The 23,126-nt window shown below is 45.1% G+C and overlaps 2 protein-coding genes across 3 annotated transcripts in view; one reads left to right on the forward strand and one right to left on the reverse strand.

Annotated features, from left to right (window-relative positions):
- Positions 1-3,748: 3,748 nt before the first annotated feature.
- LOC130535200 (NAD(P)H dehydrogenase [quinone] 1-like) overlaps positions 3,749-23,126 on the reverse strand; it is a 164,623-nt gene continuing 145,245 nt past the window's right edge. The window contains exons 1-6 of one of the 2 annotated variants that reach the window (XM_057050113.1): positions 4,996-5,153; positions 4,692-4,856; positions 4,488-4,618; positions 4,310-4,423; positions 4,149-4,250; positions 3,749-4,080 (exon numbers count right to left, since the gene is read on the reverse strand). In XM_057050113.1, coding sequence (XP_056906093.1) covers positions 3,784-4,080; positions 4,149-4,250; positions 4,310-4,423; positions 4,488-4,618; positions 4,692-4,856; positions 4,996-4,999 — 813 coding nt within the window. In that variant the 5' untranslated portion in view covers positions 5,000-5,153 and the 3' untranslated portion in view covers positions 3,749-3,783. Of the gene's footprint in view, positions 4,081-4,148; positions 4,251-4,309; positions 4,424-4,487; positions 4,619-4,691; positions 4,857-4,995; positions 5,154-23,126 lie in introns of those variants that run through there. The other variant, XM_057050122.1, reaches the window with a different exon arrangement.
- Positions 9,626-22,884, forward strand: LOC130534978 (vang-like protein 1). The gene is made up of 9 exons (XM_057049727.1): positions 9,626-9,815; positions 13,122-13,306; positions 13,761-13,932; positions 17,676-18,104; positions 18,190-18,365; positions 18,953-19,086; positions 20,578-20,728; positions 20,837-21,071; positions 21,437-22,884. The coding sequence occupies exons 2-9, from the start codon at positions 13,245-13,247 to the stop codon at positions 21,695-21,697; spliced, it is 1,620 nt and encodes a 539-aa protein (XP_056905707.1). The 5' UTR covers positions 9,626-9,815; positions 13,122-13,244; the 3' UTR covers positions 21,698-22,884.

The raw sequence follows: 23,126 nt of genomic DNA on the forward strand, positions 1-23,126 counted from the left end.
TACACAGGTTTGTGCACTGTTTTTACAGGACCTTTATTCCTTTCATTTTCTATTTAACTGTAAATTGTAACCCTAATCATCACCAGTATACATCTACCTCCACCCCTGAATTATGCCATATCCTTGAAATTGCATCTGCACCTAAATTTGGCATTCAAGTTAAAAATGGTGGCCCTACAAACAAGCTCAGACCCCACAACACGAGGTAAATCGACAAGTTTGGACCTCACAGAAGTAGGAGAATGAAGACAGAAACACACACGGGTACTCATCCAAGTCGTTTGTGCCTTGAATTTATGAGGAAAATGCACCCATAAAACTAGTCCCTCTGTCATGCCAAAGGCAGATCAACTTGAAATATATTGTCTCAGGTATGCAAAGCCCCACACAACTTATTCCCCAAAGTAAAACAACTTAAACAATGTTGAAGGTTCGCGGAAAGTAAATTTAAAGAAGTGCTTTGTGGGACTATCAATCTTCATTTACTTATTAGGGGAGATCGTGCACTTGCAGGGAAAAGACTTGATTTAGGAGGCTACTGTGATTGGTGTAGTTTTGGAGGATGATTGTTCTCAGATGTCAGGGTGAATTCCTCGCTTCCATAATCGTCGGGGAGCGTACAATGGACACTCTGTGATGGAAAAGGTAAAGGGGGCAGTTGGAACTTTAGTTACACCATGAAGGGAAATGTCAGTGTACCTCTTCATTAAGGCCCACTGCTGCTGCCAATCTTAATATAACTGCCCAGAGAGGTGCCTCCGTTCCACACACCCGCTCCTTCACGCGACCTCTGTTCAGCTGCGGGTTTGACAAGCTGCAGTTCTGGATGGTTTAGAAATGATCCGACTTTAGTGCGGCTTCTGAAAGAGTGAGAGTGAGGCTCCTATAGAGAATTGTTTTTATTTTATTTCTGTTTCCACTCACTGTATCTCTCTCTTTCTCTGTTCTGGCTCATGGTGTTTAATGGTTGGCCTGTTGTTAACCCTGTGACATCTGGTGCAAACACAGCGACCCATTTACGGCACAATCAAAACACCCCAAAGTCAACCAGGAACAATCAGTCACATCTGGTACCGCGCTGCATTTTCTATTGCGTCAATCTCAAAGAAGTCGCTTTGATATGGACATTTTTTACGATTCAATTTTAACAGCTAATTTTTATCGGTTACTACAGACTTTGCTCCTGTGAATAAAGACATTTCTAAAATATTATCCGTCTGAATCAATGAATCATAGTAGCCTCTGGATGCGAATCCCTCTTATTTACCACTGCCATAAACCCCCTAAATTTCCCGTTTCCCAGTTGACCAGATGTGGTGAATAACTCATGAAGATAAGTCACATCATCCGGTGCAACCCATGTGCAAAAAGTTAGTTTCCTGCCTTCTTCCTGTAAATTGCCATGTTCCAGTACGAGTATCCTGATGAATTGTGGCCAGTGATGGACGACAGGACGACTATGTCATCATTAACTTGCCTGCATCATCAAATCCAGCGACAAGATGCTCGATCATCACCTTCATGTCACACATGAGTGCTTAAACAGGTTAGATGGACAAATGGACAATGATCACTGTTTTCCCCTCTCTTCTGCTACACATTAAGATTACAGTTAATTTGTCACAAATTGACAGAGATTTAAAAAAAATATTTCAAGTACTTGTGATTAAATTTTGAAATCTTTTTGCGATTCAGCTATCAGTAAAGCAGGACTTCTCTCCTGCAGACTTGGTCCGTGCCCCTGGTACGACGCGGTGCCCACTTCCTCCCATTGAAGCGACCAAAAATGGCCTTCCTTGCAGTCATGGTGGGAAACCTGGGATGGACAATGGGAGAGCAGGATGAACATCGGATCACAGACTGTGGTTCAAGCCCAAGCCAGAAATTCAAACTCAAACATTTTCTGACCGGGACAATGATGCACATAGAAAAGGAAACTTTAAATGGACAATCGTGGGATTTGTCCTTGCAGCAAACTGGGGTCATTCTAACACAATTTACACCCTGTTGGTTGGTGCAGGGAGAGCCAATATTAAACAAAAGATGTCAAAGGCCTTGTTACACGTCTCCACCTCACTGAATTCAAGGTTTTGGGCAGGAAAGAAGGAACGCACCGAGCTGCAGGGACAGACAGGTGATTATCAAATTGGGCATGACTCAGCACAAACAAACACACAGTGGCCTTGTGAAACCTCTCCTGTGAAATATGCACATGATTGGGCTCTTACATGTCACAGCCTGTGGTCTGGACATCACAGTGCAAGGCCATTTCCTTAAGTGTGCCCCCCCCCCCCCCTCTCTCTCCTTCAACTCACCCCACCCCCACCTCATTTCCTCCCTAGCTAAACAAAAGCTCCCTCTCTGGGAAAAACGCTCAGCCACTTGTGTCTCTGCATTGAGACAGACGTAAGCTCACGAACTCTGGTTCAGAACATGTTGTGCTTGTGACACTGCGAGAGGTTGGTTCTCTTCCAAATAACCAACACATGAGATGATATGAGAAAACAGGAATTACCGCAGAAAGAACTGTTTCACATCACCAACCTCCTGATTTGAGTGCTTTAGGTTTATTCCTAGTGGGTCAGAACTTGATTATCTACTTGTCAAGGATGTTTCAAATGAACAGTCCTCATCTGGAAACTCTTCTACCCATCAAAGTCCTCAGAGTGTAAAGGGAATACCCAGGAGGCCAAGCAGGTCCTGGATTACTATTGTAGAGATGGGTTAAGACGGCGGGACTTCAAGGGAGCTTGGAAAGCACATCAAAGATAGACCAGAAAGGCTGTCAAAGAAAAGCTTAAGGGGCAGAAAAGCGCTCAAGTTCTGCTCAAACTCACAAGGTTAACAGCCATGCATTAACCCCCCTAAAAGCAGCGCTCACAATGGGATTTTATGGCAAGATACAGTTCTGTATGCAAAGGTTAAAAGCTGAATAGCGGGGTCATTCTTTCACCTCTGAACTGGTTGACGCAATAGTCCCAGGCTGTAAAGCAGGGATACACACAACCATAATCAGGCTGTTTTTGTCCCCATTTTCTCCCTTCCCAAGGACGGCAACCGCCCAATTATCTTGCCCTAAAGATTATCCTGTGGTCAGAGTTGTGCTGGGAGTGAATTTGTCCCGATAATCGGCTCCAAAAATTGTAAAAGTTGAACTTGTTCAATACTTAAGGCCAAAAGTCTTCACATGTGGGGAAAGCTGACAGTTCCTGGGTCAGGACTCAGGAAGTGTGGAGCAGAATGTTGGCAGTTGTGAAGCTGAGGAACAGACACAAAAAAAAAAAAAAAAAGCTAAGCATGTTCATGCTGCATCCAGGAGTTTTGCATCATTCCCACTTGTGATTTTAGAAATTCTTTGTGTTGTCTCCAAATAGGCTCATGGTTTTCTGACTCTGAAGAGCTTAACTGAACATTGGCTGCCCTACAAGCAGACCTGCAATAATTACATTAGACTGAACCACTACAGAAATAAGGCCTAATGAAAGGCTGCAGTCTGGCATTGTACAGTGAAAGATTCATCTGCTTAAAGGGAATCGCAATTAACAAGCAGGTGTCAAGTTAAACCACAAGCCAACAAGTGCCAGCACGCAGGTGCCCTTTGATGCGCTTCCCTTTCATTTGACGTGAAGTGTCGAGTCAGCCATGCCAGGAGAATTGTGGAATCCTACATAATTGAAGCCATTGAAATGCTGTATTGTACAGGGCCAACACATCTAGCCAGCCACATTCATGCGAGTCACCACATTAGTTCAAGTATTTGATGTTTTATTGACAATTGTATCGTTAGACTCCAGCTTTAATTTGGGTTAGAGGCAGCCGCTTGTTAAGATGGATCCCCACTGTAAGACCAAATTCAGCGCCGGCTTGTTTCTCAGACACCTCAGGCTTCAACACATAGCCCTTCTCCTCATCAAAGCAGTCAAGAGGAGTGAAGGACAGGGGCTCTTCACTCAGGAGCCCTTGCAAGCGCACGCGCCACTTCTCCAGCATGCTGGTTCGCAGCTCTGCTGGAGCACGAGATGGTGCCCAGAAGATCTGAGGGGCCAGAACCTGGAAGCCACAGTAGTTCAGGATGCCATTCTGAAAAATATAAAAGCCAATCAGTACTTCGTTAAAGCTCACTTTGTTGGTGCTTCATGATGCAGTACCTGCATTGGCCACAAGGTGACATTCATGTCTCCATTAATGCCATTTGACCCAAACATCAACTCTTGAGACCCAGTGGTGAAGGACAGAATGGCCTTCTTGTCCTGTGTGAAGGAGTTTAAGTTTCTTTACCGGTACAAGTTACACTTGATGCAAGCGTTACCTTGAAGACACCCTGGCTGTAGCGCTTCTTCTCAGAGAAAGCATAACCCTTTGTGAGCACCCTGTCAATCCAGCCCTTCATGATTGCAGGAAAACTGAACCAGTACATGGGGAACTGGAAAAAGGTTATAATTACTGCCATGCACAGACATTTAACCTTGTCCTACACTGAGCTGTACCTGAAAGATGACCAGTTCTGCTTGGCTAAGTTTGCCATGTTCTTTGGTGATGTCAGCAGACAGCTTTCCTGCCTGCAGTGCTAGCTCAGTCTCCTCTGCATACCGGAAGTGTTCAGAATCCTTGACGTCACCTTCAGACGTGAGTGAGATAAGGAGGTTATTGCTGGTGTAATCATGCCAAAGTTTGCGTTTTGAGATGTGTACCAATGATGTCCTCAGCTGTGGCGGTGGCTTTAAAGTTCATGGCGTACAGGTCAGACACTTCCACCTCATATTCAGGAGCAGAAAAGACATCCAGAGCAACATTTTTGGCCGCCGCGTTGAATGAGCCAGCGCTCTGGTGAGCATACACGATCAAAACTGTCTTTTCTGCCAGAATAAAGCACCCAGGTTAGAATAAGCCAGACCTAAGATTGGCAAAAGTACTCAGACATACTGTTGATTCCTACAACCTGGTCTAATTTAGAACAGAGGGCTGCCAAACACGAGGACAAACTGTTAAACTCACTCATTTTGATGTCAACTGGAAAGGCGGCGATCAAAGGGCTGCTCCATTCCAACAGAGCTCCAGATGCAGTTTTTATACAGGCAGAGACGCGGCGCTCACAGCAGCTGTCAATCAGCAATCAGCCTCGCGCACTAATCAGCGGGCTGCGGGGCAGGAGCACTCAAGGCTGCACCATCGGAGCACATCTATCGTACTGACAGATGAGTTAGCACACAGGATGCTTCGCTTGGACCCCAAAACATGCAGCTTTTTAGGAGAGAAAGTGGGAGAACCCTTAAAAAATACAGGCTTACAAAAAGTCTCCCTCACACGTGTTCTTTCCCCAGATGTGGACAGGGAGCATTGTGCGCGAGCGCGTGTGTGCGTGTGTCTGTTAACTGCGTGTGTGTTTGAGAGCACGAGTCTGCGTATGTTTAAATCATGACGTGACACGACTGATGTCTTCAGACCACATGAAGCGTTCCCGTCTGTGATCTTCTGGTGTGTGTGAGTGTGTGGGGGTGTTTTTTGTGTGTTTTTTATTGTCCTCTCTTTTTCTCTGACTGCCTCCTCTCCTCTCCTCCGAAGGGGCAGTTGCTGCGAGCTCGCTCACCAGCACCAACAATGTCCTGTTAAAACAATATATGTTGAAGCAACGCTGGACATCAAAGGGCAGGAATAACCTGGCACACATCTGGGGCCAAAATGGCTCCTATTTATGCAGCCACTGTGAGGGAGGGGGCGGAGAGGGGTGGGGGGGTTAATGAACAACTGCTGCATAATTAGACGCACATGCACGGAGGCATGCCTCATGAGTGAGATAAATGGACATGCTTTCTCAGCTGTCATTATGGTTTGTTTCCAGTTTTATCAGTAATCGAGCCATGAAATTGTAAATTCTGCCTACTCCTTCAAAGTCGTTGTCCCTTCTGTGTTTTTGGCATCATCACCTCACTCTTTTGTGTTTTTGTCATTTACCCTGCTGTGACGCGAGGACAGCATGCATTTCCTCAGATGTTTTCACGGTCCGTGATGTAGCAGACATCCCAGTCATTGTTGTAACTGGCCTGTATACTTGTGTGTTGTTGTGTGTTGCCTTCTTAAGCTTTTCTTTAAGAATAAATAGCATTAAATGTGTGGCTTACATCTAAACACTCCTACACAGAACCATAATAATGCATTTACAGAGCACAATGACACATACAACAGTTGTGCATGTATTTTTGTTCTATTTTGGGAACTACTGTCGCCGGTGTAATAATATGTGGTATATAGTGCCATCATGCGGCCACTATAGGAAATGCAACATGGGTTTTATTCCCAACAACCTTTTAAATGTGCTTGACAGAACAAAAACCCGGATCTTTACAGAAGGTGATGCATTAGAAAAAGATTGTTGGTGATCACAGTGTTTATTGCTCCTCACTCAAAAATATGGATCTTGCTCTTGCCACATTAAAGATCAAATGCACTGAACCAATCTGGAATGTTAAAAGCGTATTTTGTTTGGTTTCTAAAACCATATGTTTGTACAGAAATTCTTGATTTGTAAAATTACATGACAACAGAGAATGATTTGATGCAGTTTATTGACATTTTATGCCATAAACATTGACCTTCACACCTGTTTGCCTCTTTCCTGATTATTATTTATTATAGGAAAGAAAATATATTTTTTTTTAAACTATAGTATATAACCTACAACCATACCGTCATTTCAAAATAGTAACTGTGTGCATTAGTAGTGATTAGAAAAGATGGGAAAAGAACCTGCAACACAGTGTGAAGCCGATACGGTGCAGCTGTGCAGCTCCTGATGCTCAGGATGAACCCTCAGGTTAGTGGACCCATCTGTTGCCATTTATTCTGCCTAAAACAGGACTGAAAACATCCACAAAAAGACACAATATTAGGGAGGATTTTAGTTTTTCTTTCCCTAAAAGGGATTCTAGCTAACAGAGCCAAGACACCTTAAAGCTCAGAGCCAAATGTGAGCGAATCTCCTGTTAACGTGACACAACTCTGCATCCGTGCACTTAGAGACGGTCACAATCACTCAAGAGATTCCCAATCACACACGAAGAAACACACCACTTGATTCCAGCCTGGAAGAGTCTGTCCCTGAGTTTTGCATTTAACTCTGATGAGACGTCCTCTGGTGTCATTCCCACTTTTGTCCTCATAGTTTTCACTTCTCTCAGTTCTGTTCAAAGAAATAATGAATTCCCATAATTATTAGAGACTTTATGGTGAAAGTTGAGCTAAAGCTTTGAGAAATGTGTCAGAAGTGCGATCCCACAACGCCCCTCGTCTCCCCACCCGCTCATGATGGAACACTCGCTGTCTGATTCATCAAGACCCGTTTTAGACAGCAGATGGTCTTCTGAGGAGGAGTGGGAGAAAAACGAGCCAAAAAGATTTAAAGTGGAGTTAAATGTCTGCTCTTCATCTGTGACGCTGGTTTGTTGGTGACACACGAGGGACAAACAGGATGAACGAGCAGATGAGGAGGAGGTGGAGACGAGAACAAAGAGGCTGGGGGCTCTGGTCTTCAGACAGATGGTGTCCAGACTTAGACGAATGAGGAGTTAGAAACCCTGCTGGGGACAAAATAGGGTGGAAGGACACAAGGAAGATGAGCTGGAGGGGAATCAAAGGGGGACAAACCGTTGCTTCAGCAGACAGAAGGAGACAGGGCCTCAGTGGACGTCTTCTACTGTATGGTTCATAGATCTGTTGTTGTTGGAGTCTGTCTCCTGTGTCTCCTGTGTCTCCTGTCTCTCCTGTCTCTCCTGTGTCTCCTGTCTCTCCTGTCTCTCCTGTCTCTCCTGTGTCTCCTGTGTCTCCTGTGTCTGTTTAGTGTTGGCAATGGTTTGTCCTGCCCTCCTCATCTGTCTTTCCTCCCTTCTTCTGCTCCAGTGTCCTCTCCACCCCCCTTAACCCTAATGACCCTCACAGGTCTCTCCTGTTTCTCACTGTCCCCGCTCCCCTTCTTCCTGTCCCAGACACTTTTGTGAAACTGTCCACCTTATGTCCACCTCGTGCCTGGCCTGTTGGACGGCCTTCTAGTTTGCACAGTTTCTGTCTTGTGTCCCTCATTAGAGTCCAGACTCACCTTTGTGACTGGGTCAGTTCAAAGAGTTTTGAAAACCAGAATAGTTTGTTCCACTTTGAATGGTGAATTCAAATGTTATTCCAGTAACTCACCCACAGACGTGTTGCCCACTAAAAGATGCTAAAATATTGCTGAAGCCAGATATTCACCTCAGCCAAACTCTGATGGATTCTGGGATGGTTCTATGTGTGAACGATGAATCATTTTATTTACTGCCACAAGGCGGAGCAGGATGTTCAGGACCTCGGAGAGCGCTGCTGTTTTTACAGAAGGGAGTGTAGGTATCCACCGCTAGGGGGCAGCAAATGCAAGGCCCAAACAAGGACTTGGAATGAATGAATGAATGAATGAATGAATGAATGAATGAATGAATGAATGATACAACATTTCCGTTTTTTGTGCGACATCCAGTTAAAACCAAAGCTGAAATTTAGTGTTTAAACAATAATACTTTACTGTGTTCCTTAAAATTAAATAAATTCATTAGTTTCTTTACACATTAGTTTCTTTACATAAAATAAATTACATATCAAACCATCAGGCTTTTTTCTCTTAGCCTTTGTATTTTCTCATGACGCATGGACGCAGACATTTTTCCTGCTCAAGTTTTCCTGCTCCGTGACTCTTTTCCCTTGTTAAGAGTCTCCGTAGAGTAATGTGGCCCTGGGGGCTCAGCGTATTGTTCGAGTCCACTCCAGCAGCAGCGGTGACGACTCTTTTGTCTCCACACTGCACACTACACACACTGTGTACAAAAGGCATGATGGGGACTAGAGCAACATCGGATTTATGGAGTCAGTAAATGGGGCAGGGAAGCTGTAGAGCATGCTGCTGAATATTCTGCACAGTGTGCATCAGATAGCAAACACAGCTCTGTCACACACATCTAATATATAATTCTATATAATTTACTTCCACGTGAGCACAGATTCATAGATTATACAGGTAAATATTAAATAATCCAGGAAATATTTTAAAGGAACATTATGACATGAGATAGCACCACACCATACAGTGCTTTAAATTCAGTCTTTAAATATTATTTAAATATAATTTATGTATTTAACATTTTTTGTAAAATATCTGATTGCAATGTGAGATGATAATAATTAATACGATAATTATCTAATCTTATCTTTATAATATAATATAATTATTATATTAAGTTGTATTATGTTTTATTATATTATAGTATAGTATATTTGTGTACATTACATTGTATTATTTCGCTTCTTAAAATAATTAACACAAAAGAAATGAATCCCTGCTTCAGAAAACACAAAAAATTTAGACCCAAAAAATGTATTTGGCCATTATTTGAGAAAGATGTTTATATAACATAAATTTTATATGTACACTTTTATCACTAGGAATTTTCAGTGTTTAATCTACTGCGAAAACAACGCTATATTATGACCTTTAAGCCGCTTTTCCTTATCGTTTTGGTCTTAATTGATAATTGGTTATTAAATGTGATAAAAATGGACTCCTTGAAGAAGGGCGCCCTCTAGTGGGATGCAGGCGCTAACGCTGATTTCACTGCGCCGGCTCGGGTGGATATTATCTCTCCATGCTGCCTCCCTCTCTCTCCGGTACTGCTCACCACAATGGTCTAGAGCTTCGCAGGGAGCTGCCCGCCTGTCAGGACCGAAAAGACGAAGCAGCAGCGGCGGCGGCGGCGTCGAGGCACAGGAGGAACATCCGGCACAAATCTGAGGCATCAAGGGTAGGTCTCTGATAATCCCGCTCCTATCTGAGCCACAACCCCGCACAGACATACCTGCTGAACTTGGGGGGGGGGGGGGATATTCCCGTTTCATCACACAGCATCTGTCTCGCTTTTCCATTTTTGTTGTTTTTTGGGTTTTTAAAAAAAATAATAATATAACCAGTTTTATAGACGTCATTTTGGTGATCGTAGCTAGCAGGGGGGCGTAATTCTCACCATCCAAGTGAGAATATGTTGAAATCGAAACCGCAGCTGAAATCGCATCCCGGAGGCCCCGAAAGAATCACCGGCGGCTGCTGCACCGGGGATGGTGTGTGTCGCCATCACCGGCAGCTGTCTGGAGAGCACAGCTGGATGAGGAGACGCCAGCTGCCTCCTTCTCCATCTTAGAACCGCGGCGCTGCACAGCGAACCATCCCATATCGAGCAGTGCTGATAAAAGGTGTTTGAGGACACGGTTTTCCCCTGGAAGCCATTCTTGTCATGCATGATCACAAGAACCGGGCTGCCGTCATTGTTCTGGAGCTCTGCGTGTCTGCTGGGCAGGGAGGATGTGTCACCAGCGTAACGAGAAGAGGAGCTGGCTGCAGGCGACTGGGGCGCGTCGGTGCCCCGCAGAGCCGGGACAGCACTTTACAGCAGTCTTGTTACACATGTGAAAGTCCGGGCTTTTGAAGCAGGAATGTAGTGCGGGATCGTGCACACGCCCCTCTCACTCGCCCACTCTGCTGTGGCTACTTTCATTTAGTTTCACATGAGCGGATCACAGGAGGCTGAGTCTGCATTCCAGAGACCTGCGTCAGGTTTTAACTTTCCACTTTACTGCGGGCCCAGTGTGTGTGTGCGTGTGTGTTGTGTGTGTGTGTGTGTGTGTGTGTGTGTGTGTGGTGTGTGTGTGTGACCTTTGCTACTCGTAGGTCAGTTGTTTGCTGTACACACAGTGGGAGGATTCCTGCAGATCTTCAGAGGATTCTCATCGTCAGTCAAGGGAGGCGTTTAAATGCGTCCATCTGTGATCATTTCTGATGGATTATCTGAACTCTGCGGAGGGATTAGTGATTGTTATCAATGGTTATAGCACAGACAGGCTGTGTTGCTCTTTTCGTCCTGTTTTATTGTCCAACATATTCATTCTGTTTCTATCCGTTGTCTCTGGAACTGCTCTTATGGATCATTTAATTTCAGTGGGATTAAAATAAAATTGACTTTATTTTATCAGCGTGCCATAAAATGAGATATATCCTAATTTCTTTTCTAAAAAGCGAGCATCCCTTTAGCATTTCCAGCCTTTCTCCTTTTATTAAATGTCAACTATTACCTCCAATTTGAGCGTTAGTAGTTAGTAGTTTATTCCCTGCACGTGACGTCATATGCAGGGAAACGGAGACGTAACCTATAGCTGCTGTGACGTGGCTCCAGTGTAAATGAGGATCTTGCAGGTCGTTTGAGATCAAAGGAAACAAAGTAAGACAGTCGATCGGCAGCTGCTGCATCTGGCGGAGCACAGAATGCTGCCACCAGGGCGGGGGACGTGAAGGAAGGATACTAATGGGTTAGAGGGAGGGCACAGACGCCATGGTAACAAGACCTCCACATGTCTTTTTGGTGCCGAGACGGCAGAGGAGACCATTGACGATAATCCCATTTCTAAATCTGCTTAGTTATTACTAGTCTGGGTTGTTGCAGCTCTTCTTCTGGAAACGTTGAATTGGAATAAGTCCCCAGGATTGAACCCGAGGCTGCGCACGGCTGCCCCCGTCCACACCCCGCGCACGTGACTACAGTAGCTCCCGCTGGGCAGCAGCCCCCACCCACTACACAAACACATTAACGAGTGTTTGTTTTACATTAGTGTCACTTTCTGCCCCGGTGAGTTCCTCCTCTGAGCAGCCGGGCGGAACGGGCCTCGCTCCTCAATGGGAGACCCCCGCAGAGCGCCGCCACGTCCCTCCCAGAAGATGTCTGAGTTCCTGGGAGGGACGTCTCTGAGCCACGTAGCTGCGTCCGCATGCTTTGCTTTGTAACTGATAGTTTTTTTTACCCCGTGGCGCCCATTTTCCGCTTGGCCTGGTTTGCTGCGCCTCTTCCTGCTCCCCTCGTGGGCGAGTGGGCCCTCAGCGAGGCCGTCTTGGCCCACATACTGCTGCCACGCGCTCTGCCATCAGCACTCGGGGGGGTTAACGGCCTTTATTCCTTTAACCCGGCCGGGGCCGGTGTGATGTTGAGGAGCCATTGTCGGCTCTGTGCTACCCCTCACCCCTCACATAACCGTTTCATACAAATGTGCTCCCAGCAGGGGTGATTGATTATCTCTGCTACATGGGCTCCTGTTACTACGGCAACAGAGGACTCTCCAGATGCCAACCTCTGTCAAAATCCTTGATGATCCGATGAAAGTCATGATTTGGTTGCGTTTGGACGGCCTGACAGCCAATAACTTAGTTAGCGGTAAATTGATGTGTGTGTAGCTGCGTTTCCTCGTGCACGTGCACAGTTGAAATGCTGCAGTAAAAGTGGATCCACCCCAGGCTGGAGCCTCCGACGCAAACCAGCGTCTTCACAGAAAGCGGCCCTGTTCATAAAAGCAAGGCTGGCTCAGGGATGGCGCTGGGCAGATGGTTGCCCGGACAACAGACAGGCAGACAGTGTTCAGACGGAGGCCTCAGTGAACGGTCACGCATGGCGGAGCGTCAGGACAGCGTCAGGCACCGCACAAATGAGTCTGAGCAGATTTGTGACGGCTTCAACATCCTGAGGCACAGACGCTTCCATCTGCTGATTATTGAGTCGACTAATTCTGGCGAATGTTTCACAGCTCAGGCGTCAGCGCTCATCTGGAATCGTTACCATCGTTGCGTCAATATTTCTGAAAATTACCTCGGTTTCTTTCAGTTCTTCTGGTTCTTCATAAGAATTTTCCCACTTTTGGGGCCGTTGAAACTGCTTTTCTTTTTTAACTGCTTAATGAAATGATCATTTTATTTTTTCATTTAAGTCTCAAATAGATTTTTTAGACATGTTACTGTGGTCCAAATGGATTTGATGTGTTTCATCCCATTTAAAAATCACATTTTTGAACTAAATTTTGGAGAGAATTTGTAGCTTTTAAGTCCTTAAAATATTATTACAAAAATCGAAAAACTCAGTGCTGCTTCTGGTGTTGTCAAAAATGTAAATATTGAAATATTTATTAGTCTGGATTATTCTAATTACTATAACAAGACTAAATCCACAGATTACATTTCTGCTCCATAATTCCATGAGGATTAAGGTTCTGAGCGTGTTCCTCCCTCTTTGTTGCAGGTCAATGTGGCCTCCTCAGCACCGCTGCGTTAGCGTCAGTGTTTTGGGATCCGTCTGTGTGACAAACTCCTCCTAACGTCCCGTCTTTGCCGCACCACAGAGTCCCCGTCCCACCGCCCCGAAATGGACACGGAGTCGACCCACTCGGGCTATTCCAACCGCTCCGGGAGATCGAACCGACACGGGTGGGTTTTCAATCAGCTCAGCTTTGGGTCACACCTCAGTCTGCACTTGGCTGTCCGCTGCCTATTGACTCGTGTTCGGCTGCAGTCAGATTTTATCGGACGGATAACGAGAGCGCGGAGGCAGGACGGGTTTGAGGATTAGGGCCGTCACAGCTCAGAGGATCAACCTATTTCATCTGATCTGTTGATTTCCCTCCCTTTGATTCCTTGTTGCTTTCTTTTCAAACAGACTTTTGTCCTCTGAGAATAAAGTGTGCCAGTTTCTCACAGTTAGTTCAAAAGCTGAGGAAGGGTTAAATGCCATCAAAGGACTGATGACAGTATTTCAGTGATCAGTGACTGAGGGTTGAATTGGGTGATCAGAAATGGCAAATGGGGTCTGAGGTGTATGGAAAAATCGGTCCATTCCTCCTGAAATGTGCATTGCGATCTTTTCGTGCATGTCTGTCTCCAGGGATCGAAGTCGCGAGCGGCACAAGGCCAGCAGCAGCAAAGACAGCAGCCGCTCTGAGAGGTCCGTGGTGATCAACCCCCCGGACACCCCCTCCCAGGACTCCCCTGTTCACAACGGAGAGCCGCTGCCAGGAGAGCCCAGACCAGCAGCGGATCATGGAGAAGATGCTCAGGTAACTTCCGCAAACCGCTCACATTCAACTGTGTATGAACTCTTCATCGTGACCTCATGAACTGGCTCCAACCCACCCAGTCGGCCTCCACAGCACCTGACACAGTGTGACTAGAGATCAAATAGGTCAGAGGATTAGCATCCCTCTCGAGGGCCTGAATGGATCTGACAAAGCTGCGTTGCAAAGAGAGAGAGAGAGAGAGAGAGATTTGTGTGTGTGTGTGTGCGTGCGTGTGTGTGTCTGCCGGATAGCTTTAAAACATGCAAATCATTAGCAGTTGTTCCACAGTTTTAATTCTGCTGAGCTTTGGAAATAAAACTGGTTTCTAAGTCAACAGAGGAGTAACTTCCTGGAGCTAAAGGACATCTTGGACATGAACAAAGGCATAAGTGGTTCTTGTACATGTGCTCCATCATTAGTGGCTTAATCGAGTCTTCCTGGTGCTTTTCAGACTAGGTCCAATCTTTTCTGCATGCTAGCTGTTGCTAACACCAGTCAGATAGTCAGCATACAGGTGTGTATTACAGGCGTAATGGTGTAGCCAACTATTAGAAAGGGCATAAAAGTTATGTTCAGACACATCACAGTGGAAGCTCAGAACATTTAATGAGACACATTTCACTACAATTCTTCAGGCTTTCTACAGTATGTCGTTTCTTTGACCTACTTACGATCTTTTTTCATCATCTATGTCCTGTAATTTCCTACAAATGATGTCCAATACATCCCCCAGCCTGACCATTTCTGACCTATTTTATACTCTCCGCTCAGCATCCCCTCCTGGCATGGCAGCCACATTCCTGCATGTCTTGAGAGTGTCAGCTTGTAGCTAGGCTCCATTGTCCGCGCTGAAAGGTAATCTGGCATTGTGCTGCCTTCGCCCTCCAGCCAAACGTGTCCAAATGGCAGCAGGAGCATCTTTACCAGTACCCACAACGGCTCCGTTACTGTATCGCTAACCGGCTCTGGTGCAGAGGGAGGTTCTCACACACTGAGATTAGCGTTAGCATCCCAGCCAAGCGCTACTTTCATGAAACCCGATACCAATAATCCTGCGTGTTTACTTGCTTGTCTGTGACATAAGGATACGCTGCTGGATCCAGACTTCTGTGGGTGTGTGAGCGCGCCAAGTCCGTTACTGAGACTGTCCGTGCCGCTTTGTGATATGAGACACTGTTACTCAGAGCCGGAAGGCAACATCTTTCAGTTCCCGGTGTGGGCTCGAGCAAAACCAAAGCATGCTGGGAGTGAATGCACACCAGCCCTTCTACTACCACTGCTAGTGATACTGCTGTACGGGGTCTTTTATGAAAGATGTCAGCCGTTTGTTTTGGTCCCTCCAGCCTCATCGCATCACATCTAGAGACACTAATCTGTTCACCAGCTCAAATCTACCAGCTTCATTTTAACCTCGACCCGGGCAAGTGGGGGGGCTGAGCCAAATGGAGGGTATGTGTGTGTCTGTGAGCGCTGCTAATCAGCGTGTTTTGTCAGTTGGGTTATGCGCAGAGGAAACAGTCACAACCATAATCCACATTCACTCCATGCCAGTTGAAATGTCTGCCAAGTGAGCAGCAGCCCGCTCTGTGTCTCCCCGCCCGTCATCCTGCTCTGTTTCTCCCAGTTATTCACATTTTCTCCTCCTGTCACTGTACGTATACAGATCTGGCCTGATTAGTGGAGCATTAATCTTTGGCGTTAATCCCCCCCACAGATTTAACAGCTGGTTTTAGCAGTGTATTAGCCTCTTGAATAAATCAATGAGAAAAGCCAACTCTGGGCCGTTATGGACCCTCATAGCTGTAACCCTGTTTACTTAAACCGCCGCTGTGATCAACGCCCTCCTGTGATATACGTGCTCGGCTGCATGCAGGCGTGTGAATGTGACCTGCATTACCGAGCCTGAAGAAAAGGGACAAAGAAGATTCGACGATGCGACATTTCAGGAGTTCAAGCAGAGACGTTATCATCTAAGACTAATATAGACGTGTCTTTGTCTAGGTTGTTTCTGTTTTGGAAGACATCTGAGTGTTGGGGAGAAATCTGAGTGTGTTAATCTGATCTCTCATAATCTGATGTCTGATAACGTATATCACATTATGGTGTTTACACGATCACTTAAGTAATCAGATAGTAATGATAATGATAATGATCAGCCATGTAAAAAGGCCACTGTCACCGTTAGATTTTGTGGCATTTTGATTTCTTTGTGCATTTTAAACATATTGCCAAAGACATTTTAAACACTGAACACATTTAATTTAGAGCTGAATATTGTTTGACACCATCAGAATCTTTCAGGAAACCTATTTCTGCTTTTCTGTGCATGTTCCTACTCGCTCCACCGTTCCACTGGGATGTGAAGTGGTGTTGTTTGGTTCCAGACCTCTTTTCATTGTTTGGGACCTTGTTGAAAGAGTTCAATAATAAGGAACAGGAGTGGACGGAGAGAGTTGTGAGAGGAATAGAAATGAGTTTAGACAGTAAGTGGAGTAGACACTGCACTTCCAGAGCCGACCTCTGCGTTCACACATCACCTCCTTTCCCCTCCTCCTCTGCTAATTTACCTCCTCACACCTCCACCGTTACATTCTCATCTTATGCTCTGCTCATTTGTCTTCTACCTGCTGATGCATCCGCTCCTTCATCACGGCTGAACTTAATAACTGTGAACAGCAATGGAGGGCAGGAACTGTAATTAACACTGTAGTCCTGACTGGCAATTTGCTAATTGCATGTTTTAAATTACATATCCAATAATCTACAAACAAGAGGGCTCATCAACACTGAATTTTAACCTCTTTAACGGCTCTTTTAGCAGGATTTATTAAAATCCTCTCCTGTTTCTGTGGCTAACCCATCTGGTTTCTATGCTCGTGAGCCTTCAGTCTGAAGCCGTGCGGACTCTTTGATGCATTCAGGTGTATCTGTGTGTGTGTGTGTGTGTGTGTGTGTGTGTGTGTGTGTGTGTGTGTGTGTGTGTGTGTGTGTGTGTGTATCAAGCTCCTCATCAGCAGCTCCTTCTGATTGGTTGCAGCTGCAGGGTTAGAACACAGTGGCACCCAGGAGGACAATGAACGACTAATTACTTGAATTTGCCATTCAAGGCACACTTCTATAGAGGAGAGATATCATTAATCTTCCATCTACGGACTGCTGGAAAGGTTTATGCTTTAAATGACCTCACTGTCTAAAAGGGAACACGGGGATGTGACTGTAATTTGCAGTGATGGGCCTGGAAAGCTTTGTTGTTGTGATTCAGATGTGCTTATCTTCCTGCCAACATGAGCATGAATGCCTTTCCAAGCCCGTCACCGTCCATTACTTCACTGGGACTTTGAGAAGGTTTGTCATAATGAGGCAAAACACAAAGCAAATCTGACGTCTGTGAAGAGTGAAGGATGTGCAGCGCGAAAAAGATCTGTGCCAAACGGAGAAAAAGAGAGGTTGACAACTGTGCTTAAATTAATTCTAATTTGAATCCAGTATATTTTAGAACAAGTGCAACATGGGTTTTATTTAAAGTATAAAACAGATACGGTGTCCACATATAAACAATCTTAAAAACAATCTTAAAAAGTCAAAATCCCTTGTTAAGACTGACACCCCCAAATATTAATATTCTATAAGCAATCATTTTCAGAGATTAGGATTCAAATATTTCAGTACTGTACTTAAACACTGTCAAACAATCTTAATGCACAAACCCTGGAACATCTTTCCCCTCCTCATTTCTGGTTCAGGATGATAACTGGGGTGAAACCACCACCGCAGTAACGGGCACCTCGGAGCTCAGTATTTCCCAGGAAGAAGTCGTCGGCCTCGGGAAAGAAATACAAGACCGGACCCAGGGCATCCGCCGCTATCTTCCCCTGGCCGTAGGCGTCTGCGTGGGGCTGCTGGTGGTGGCCACGCCGCTGGTCTTCCTGCTTCTTCCAGCTGTGCTGTGGCCCGATAGGCTCCAGGCTTGTGGGGCAGCCTGCGAGGGCCTCTTCCTCTCCATCTCCTTCAAGCTCCTGATCCTCCTGGTGGCCATCTGGGCCCTGTTTCTACGACTGGGCCACGCCAGTTTGCCTAGAGTGTGTGTGTATCGTGCCTTCCTCACCACTCTCACACTCCTACTCACCATGTCTTATTGGCTGTTTTATGGAGTTCGAATCCTTGATGCTCAGGTATGTTTAAAAATGCTCATTTTATGCACAGAAGCTTGTCCTCCCGCTGTCTTGTAATCTACAACATGCACAATTATCTGAGCAGGATGAAGACTACCACGGCATCGTTCAGTTCTCCGCGTCCCTCGTGGACTCCCAGCTCTTCGTGCACTACCTGGCCGTGGTGCTGCTGGAGCTGCGCCACCTCCATCCCTGCTACAACGTGTGTGTGATCCGCTCCACCGACGGCGAGACGCGGCACTACAACATAGGACAGCTCAGGTCTGAGCGCTTCCTCTGTGTGCTGACGTATAGTTGACAGAGGAAGACTATAAATAAACGTATGGGGCGTACCTTTATTTGAGTCCGTCGCGCTGAAGCGCTTTATGTATCAGAAAGAGCGGGGCGGACACTAACCACGTTACTCCTCGCTCTCTAGTTTGCTCTTGGTAATTCATTCCAGTCCGTCGCTGCTTGTTTTTAAGTCTGAGCCTCTGACAGAACAGCGGTTCCTTATGAAGGCTGAAAATGTCAAAACCCAAGGCATTCTTTCAGATTTATTATCATTAAAAATGGGGCCTTTATCAAGTAAACGCACAGAAAATGTTAACAATCTTCATGGTTTTTGTGTTGAAGTGACTCAGCTCATTGTGCTACTCTGGATCGGTGGATTGTGTGACGTCATCTGAAGACTCAACATTAACAGAAAGCTGCTCCTATAGAATAACGTAGCTTAGTCGTTGAACAAAAAGTCATTGTTCAAGCTGGAAATGTGGGACACAAACTCCCGTATGCTCCGGATTAGACTCTATTCTTGTTCATTGCCAGTTAACACATTAACTAATCAATAATCTTTTATCCCCTCTCAGCATTCAGAAGGCAGCTCTTTCCATTTTGGAGTATTACTACAGAGATTTCCCCGTCCATAACCCGGCGCTGCTTTCTGCCTCAAAGCACCGGGCTGCCAAGCACCTGGCAGGGCTGAAGGTCTACAACGTGGACGGTCAGTAGCCTCGACCCTGCCAATAAGTCACTCTTAAAGCCTTTATCTGGTTCTGGCTGATATCTGTGGCTGTATCAGGTGTTCCACATCCTCTCCTCTTTCTCTTCCATGAGAAGCCCATAAAAACAAACTGAGAACATTCCTTTTTGCCAGTAAGTACTGATAAAAAAAAATTCCTCAGGATATCTGATGTCACGGTTTACTTCACTTTAATGCACTGTGAAACCTGCATCTTGGCTGCATTTATGGCTGCGAGCAGGCCCATGTACGCACACGCTTTGCACACGTGCACGCCTCAGATCAAATATTGCACTGTTTCTAAAGGCCCTTTGCCCATCCATCCATCAGATCCTTATTCCCTGCACAGTGCTGTGGATCTGATGATGCATTACTGCGGATGGTGCACACGCAGCACCCCCCGACCCCCCACCCCCCCCCCCCCCCCCCCCCCCCCACCCCCCCATCCACCCCACCCCCTTCACCATCAAAGTGCAACTGAGAGGCCTCTGGTGGGCCGTGGAATTTCAAGCTTTAAATAATTCATCAGAATAATGCTCATTCCTCACATACTCCTACATCTCTCCTTTCTCCTCTGCTCCCAGACTCCAGCTCTGCTCCACTTCACTTTCTTTTAACCTCCAAATCTTAATTAATTTTTTTTTTTCAACGTCCACTCCCTCTTCCACCACGCTCATTCATGCCTGTCTGTCACAGTCAGTCAGAGTCAGACGATTTATCAGCCTGGTGATTAAAAGTATTGAAACCGCTTTTTAGTTGAAAAAAACCCAACATCTTCATCCACATGCTAATTAATCTACTATTAATTTCTGACCTGCTCCAAAGCTGAGATGCAGATTAGATCATTAATGATTCATATCCTTACCTGACCTGCAGCAGTTACTCAAAACCTCCCCTCAAACTATGTTTTGATCCTCATAAATATGGAAAACCTGTATTCCATAATAAATTCCTGCAAACGATCAGATTGCCATACAGATTTTCCATTAGCTTTATGAGTTTGTCATGTAAACTAGTCAGTTTGCAACTCATACTTGAAACTATTATCTTTGAAGTGTAAAATTATGAATATTTAATCCAAACCCAAATAAAACGGTTCCTGCATCTGTCTCTGGAACGACATGGCTCCATTGCCTCTTTTCTTAGTGCTATAATTAACATTCTATACAAGGGAGACGCATGATCTTCGTGGATGGCCTAGATAAGCAACAAAGATTAACGTATACTGCTCTTAAGTCTTTATCAAAAGCCAGCAGAGAGTAAAGCGGGTATAATGCAGGCCATTGAGGCTGCTTCTCAGCTCTTTTTACACCACGGACGATTCTGAAGATCTCCTTCACTCTGACCTTTTTTGTCTGTGCTTCGGATGGAAATAAAACTTATCTCATTAATCAGTTTGTCAGGGTCAAGGGCTGCTACTTCCAGCTCAAGACAATATGACCAATTTGCCCTTCTTCTCTCCTTTGTGTGCAGCCCCCGGGACCACAGCAGGAGCACAACCTGGTAATGAGAGTCAGTCACGGGCCATGGTTACAGCGGCTGCCAAACGCAAAGACGCCGCCCACAGCGAGCTGTACTACGAAGAGGCCGACTACGAGAGAAGAGTCCGCAAGCGTAGAGCCAGGTGAGTCACGGGGTGACGGAAGGTTTCTGGACAACATCGATGGGCAGCAATTTCAATTAGTCAAATAGGAAGCGGTGATGAAACTGACCGCTGTGTCCTCTCTGACAGGCTGGTGGTGGCCGTGGAGGAGGCCTTCACACATGTGCGGCGGATGAAGAAAGAGGATGAGCAGGCAGCACCGTCTGACATCATGGATGTGCACGAGGCAGCGCTGGCTGTGTTTCCCTCCATGGCCCGCGCCCTGCAAAAGTACCTCCGCACCACCAGGAGGCAGCATTGCCACACCATGGAGAGCATCCAGAAACACCTGGCTTTCTGCCTCATCAATAACATGAGTCCAAAGGTTAATTTAACCTTAATACTCCGTGAGGTTTAAATTCTAATAAGATTTTAAAAGGTTTATTGCATATTTTAAAATTTAAATCATTTTAAACATCATCAGACCTCTGGTAAAGCACCTCAAAACAGTGTATCTAATGATCCATTACCCTCAATGTGCTTTTGATACAAGAACTGATAGATTTATAGATGATTATCAACTTAGTATGTTAAAATAAATCTTTTCCAATGATCAGTCTGTCACAAGACAAAAATATATCATACATGTAGTTCTGTATAACCCATTGGAAGGACAGAAAGATTTCCCATGACTTTTTAAAATATCATGAAGTTGGTATAAATACATTTCTCTTATTCTTTTCTGTTCAGGCCTTCCTTGAAGCCTACCTGTCCCCCGGTCCAACCTTGCAGTACGGACCCGAGCGCTGGATGGCTGATCAGTGGACGCTGGTCAGCGAGGCTTCTGTCACCAGTGGTATGAAGGAGGGAACAGAGTTCCTCCTGAGATGTCTGGATTTTAGCTTAGCTGTGACTGTCAAGAGAATCCCTTACATTCGTGTGACGGAGGAGTTTGTCGACCCCAAGTCTCATAAGTTTCTACTGCTGCTCCAATCTGAAACCTCCGTTTAATGGTGAGGCAGAGCACCCACGAGGCCGACCTGAACTTTTAGAACTCTTACCGTTGCGTGATTGAATTTTTCCAGTTTTTCTACTGTTTTTTTGTACTTTTACTTGTGTGATTTTTCTCGCATAAACAGTCTTTGATTTTGTCCTGTACGACAAAAAAAACAAAAGAAATGAAGTGAAGAGAACTTTTCAAAAGGTTCTGTCCTGGCATTTCTGGACCACGGTTCAGGCGTACTTCTATGCAGCACAAATGACCCTTCAAATGTTCCTCCTCTTTTATTTGCATGTGCCAGTGTGTGCCTGAGTGGAAAAATGCCTGAAATAGGATGCGATGTCTTTAAGTGTAGTGTTCACCGGGGAACTGTCTCACTCCCTCTCCTTCGCTTGTCACCAAAACGGCTCTTTTATTTTACCCTCCTATTCCAGATGGATGTACAGTATTTATATGTGAATACACTTTATCACTTCTCTCACTTTCATCTTCATATTTTATATCAAACATGTGTTTGAAAGATTTTTTATTTTTTTTTTTTACTTTTCTAACCTAGTCTTTCTGAACTCTGTTTGTAGAGATAACTGGACTGTAAATAGATGTAAAGGAGCCAACAAGTCTCTTAAGGTTAATGCAAGTAAGTCGACAGCCATCATACAAGATGGTCCGTCCTGTGGGTGTTCATTATGCTTGCATTTGTACAGTTACAGTACTGATTGTTTTGTAGACTAGTAGAGAGAATAAATGTTTGGGTGACAGTGTTGTTCAGATTTTGAAGGAGTATTAATTTAAATATTCTTGAAGCATTTAGGATGTTCTGTCCCGATCACATTTAGTCAAGTGTTTAAATTAAAAACTCTGTAAAAAGCTTTAAAAAAAAATTCAAACGTCGGTATGTTTCAGTGTTACACTAGTGCCATCTAACGACAGCTTTCTGAACAACACCCGCCTGTGAAACGAGCATGTGTTACCATGGTGACTGATTGTGCGGTTTTGTTAAAGGTTTTAGAATGCTGATGGTCATTATGGTGCCTCAATTTTACATCTTATGACAGTTCAACATACATGTGTGTGTGCGTTTGCGTGTGTGTTTTTGTGGGGGTTTTTCTTACAAAAGAACACATGAAATCACAGCTACTGTGTCCAAGTCGGTTTTATTAAAAACATATAAATAAATATTTGTATTGATATTTCCAAAGCATCTGATCATTGAATACTTCCTTTATTATTAATTCATTGCTAGTGAAGGATTGCGCAACAGGAAGAGAGTTGATCTGCCAGGGTTCATCCTTTGGTTGTTTATAAGGATCTGCAGCAAATGGGGTTTCCAGGCCTGAGGCCAGAACAGCTGTCCTCCCGTGGCTGCCTGGATTACATAGCCCACGTTTTCAATGTAACTTAATGTAAATGTTTAAAGAAACCAATCAGATTGCATAAAAT

This window comes from Takifugu flavidus, chromosome 1 (genome assembly GCF_003711565.1).
Source record: "Takifugu flavidus isolate HTHZ2018 chromosome 1, ASM371156v2, whole genome shotgun sequence".
NCBI lineage: Eukaryota > Metazoa > Chordata > Actinopteri > Tetraodontiformes > Tetraodontidae > Takifugu > Takifugu flavidus.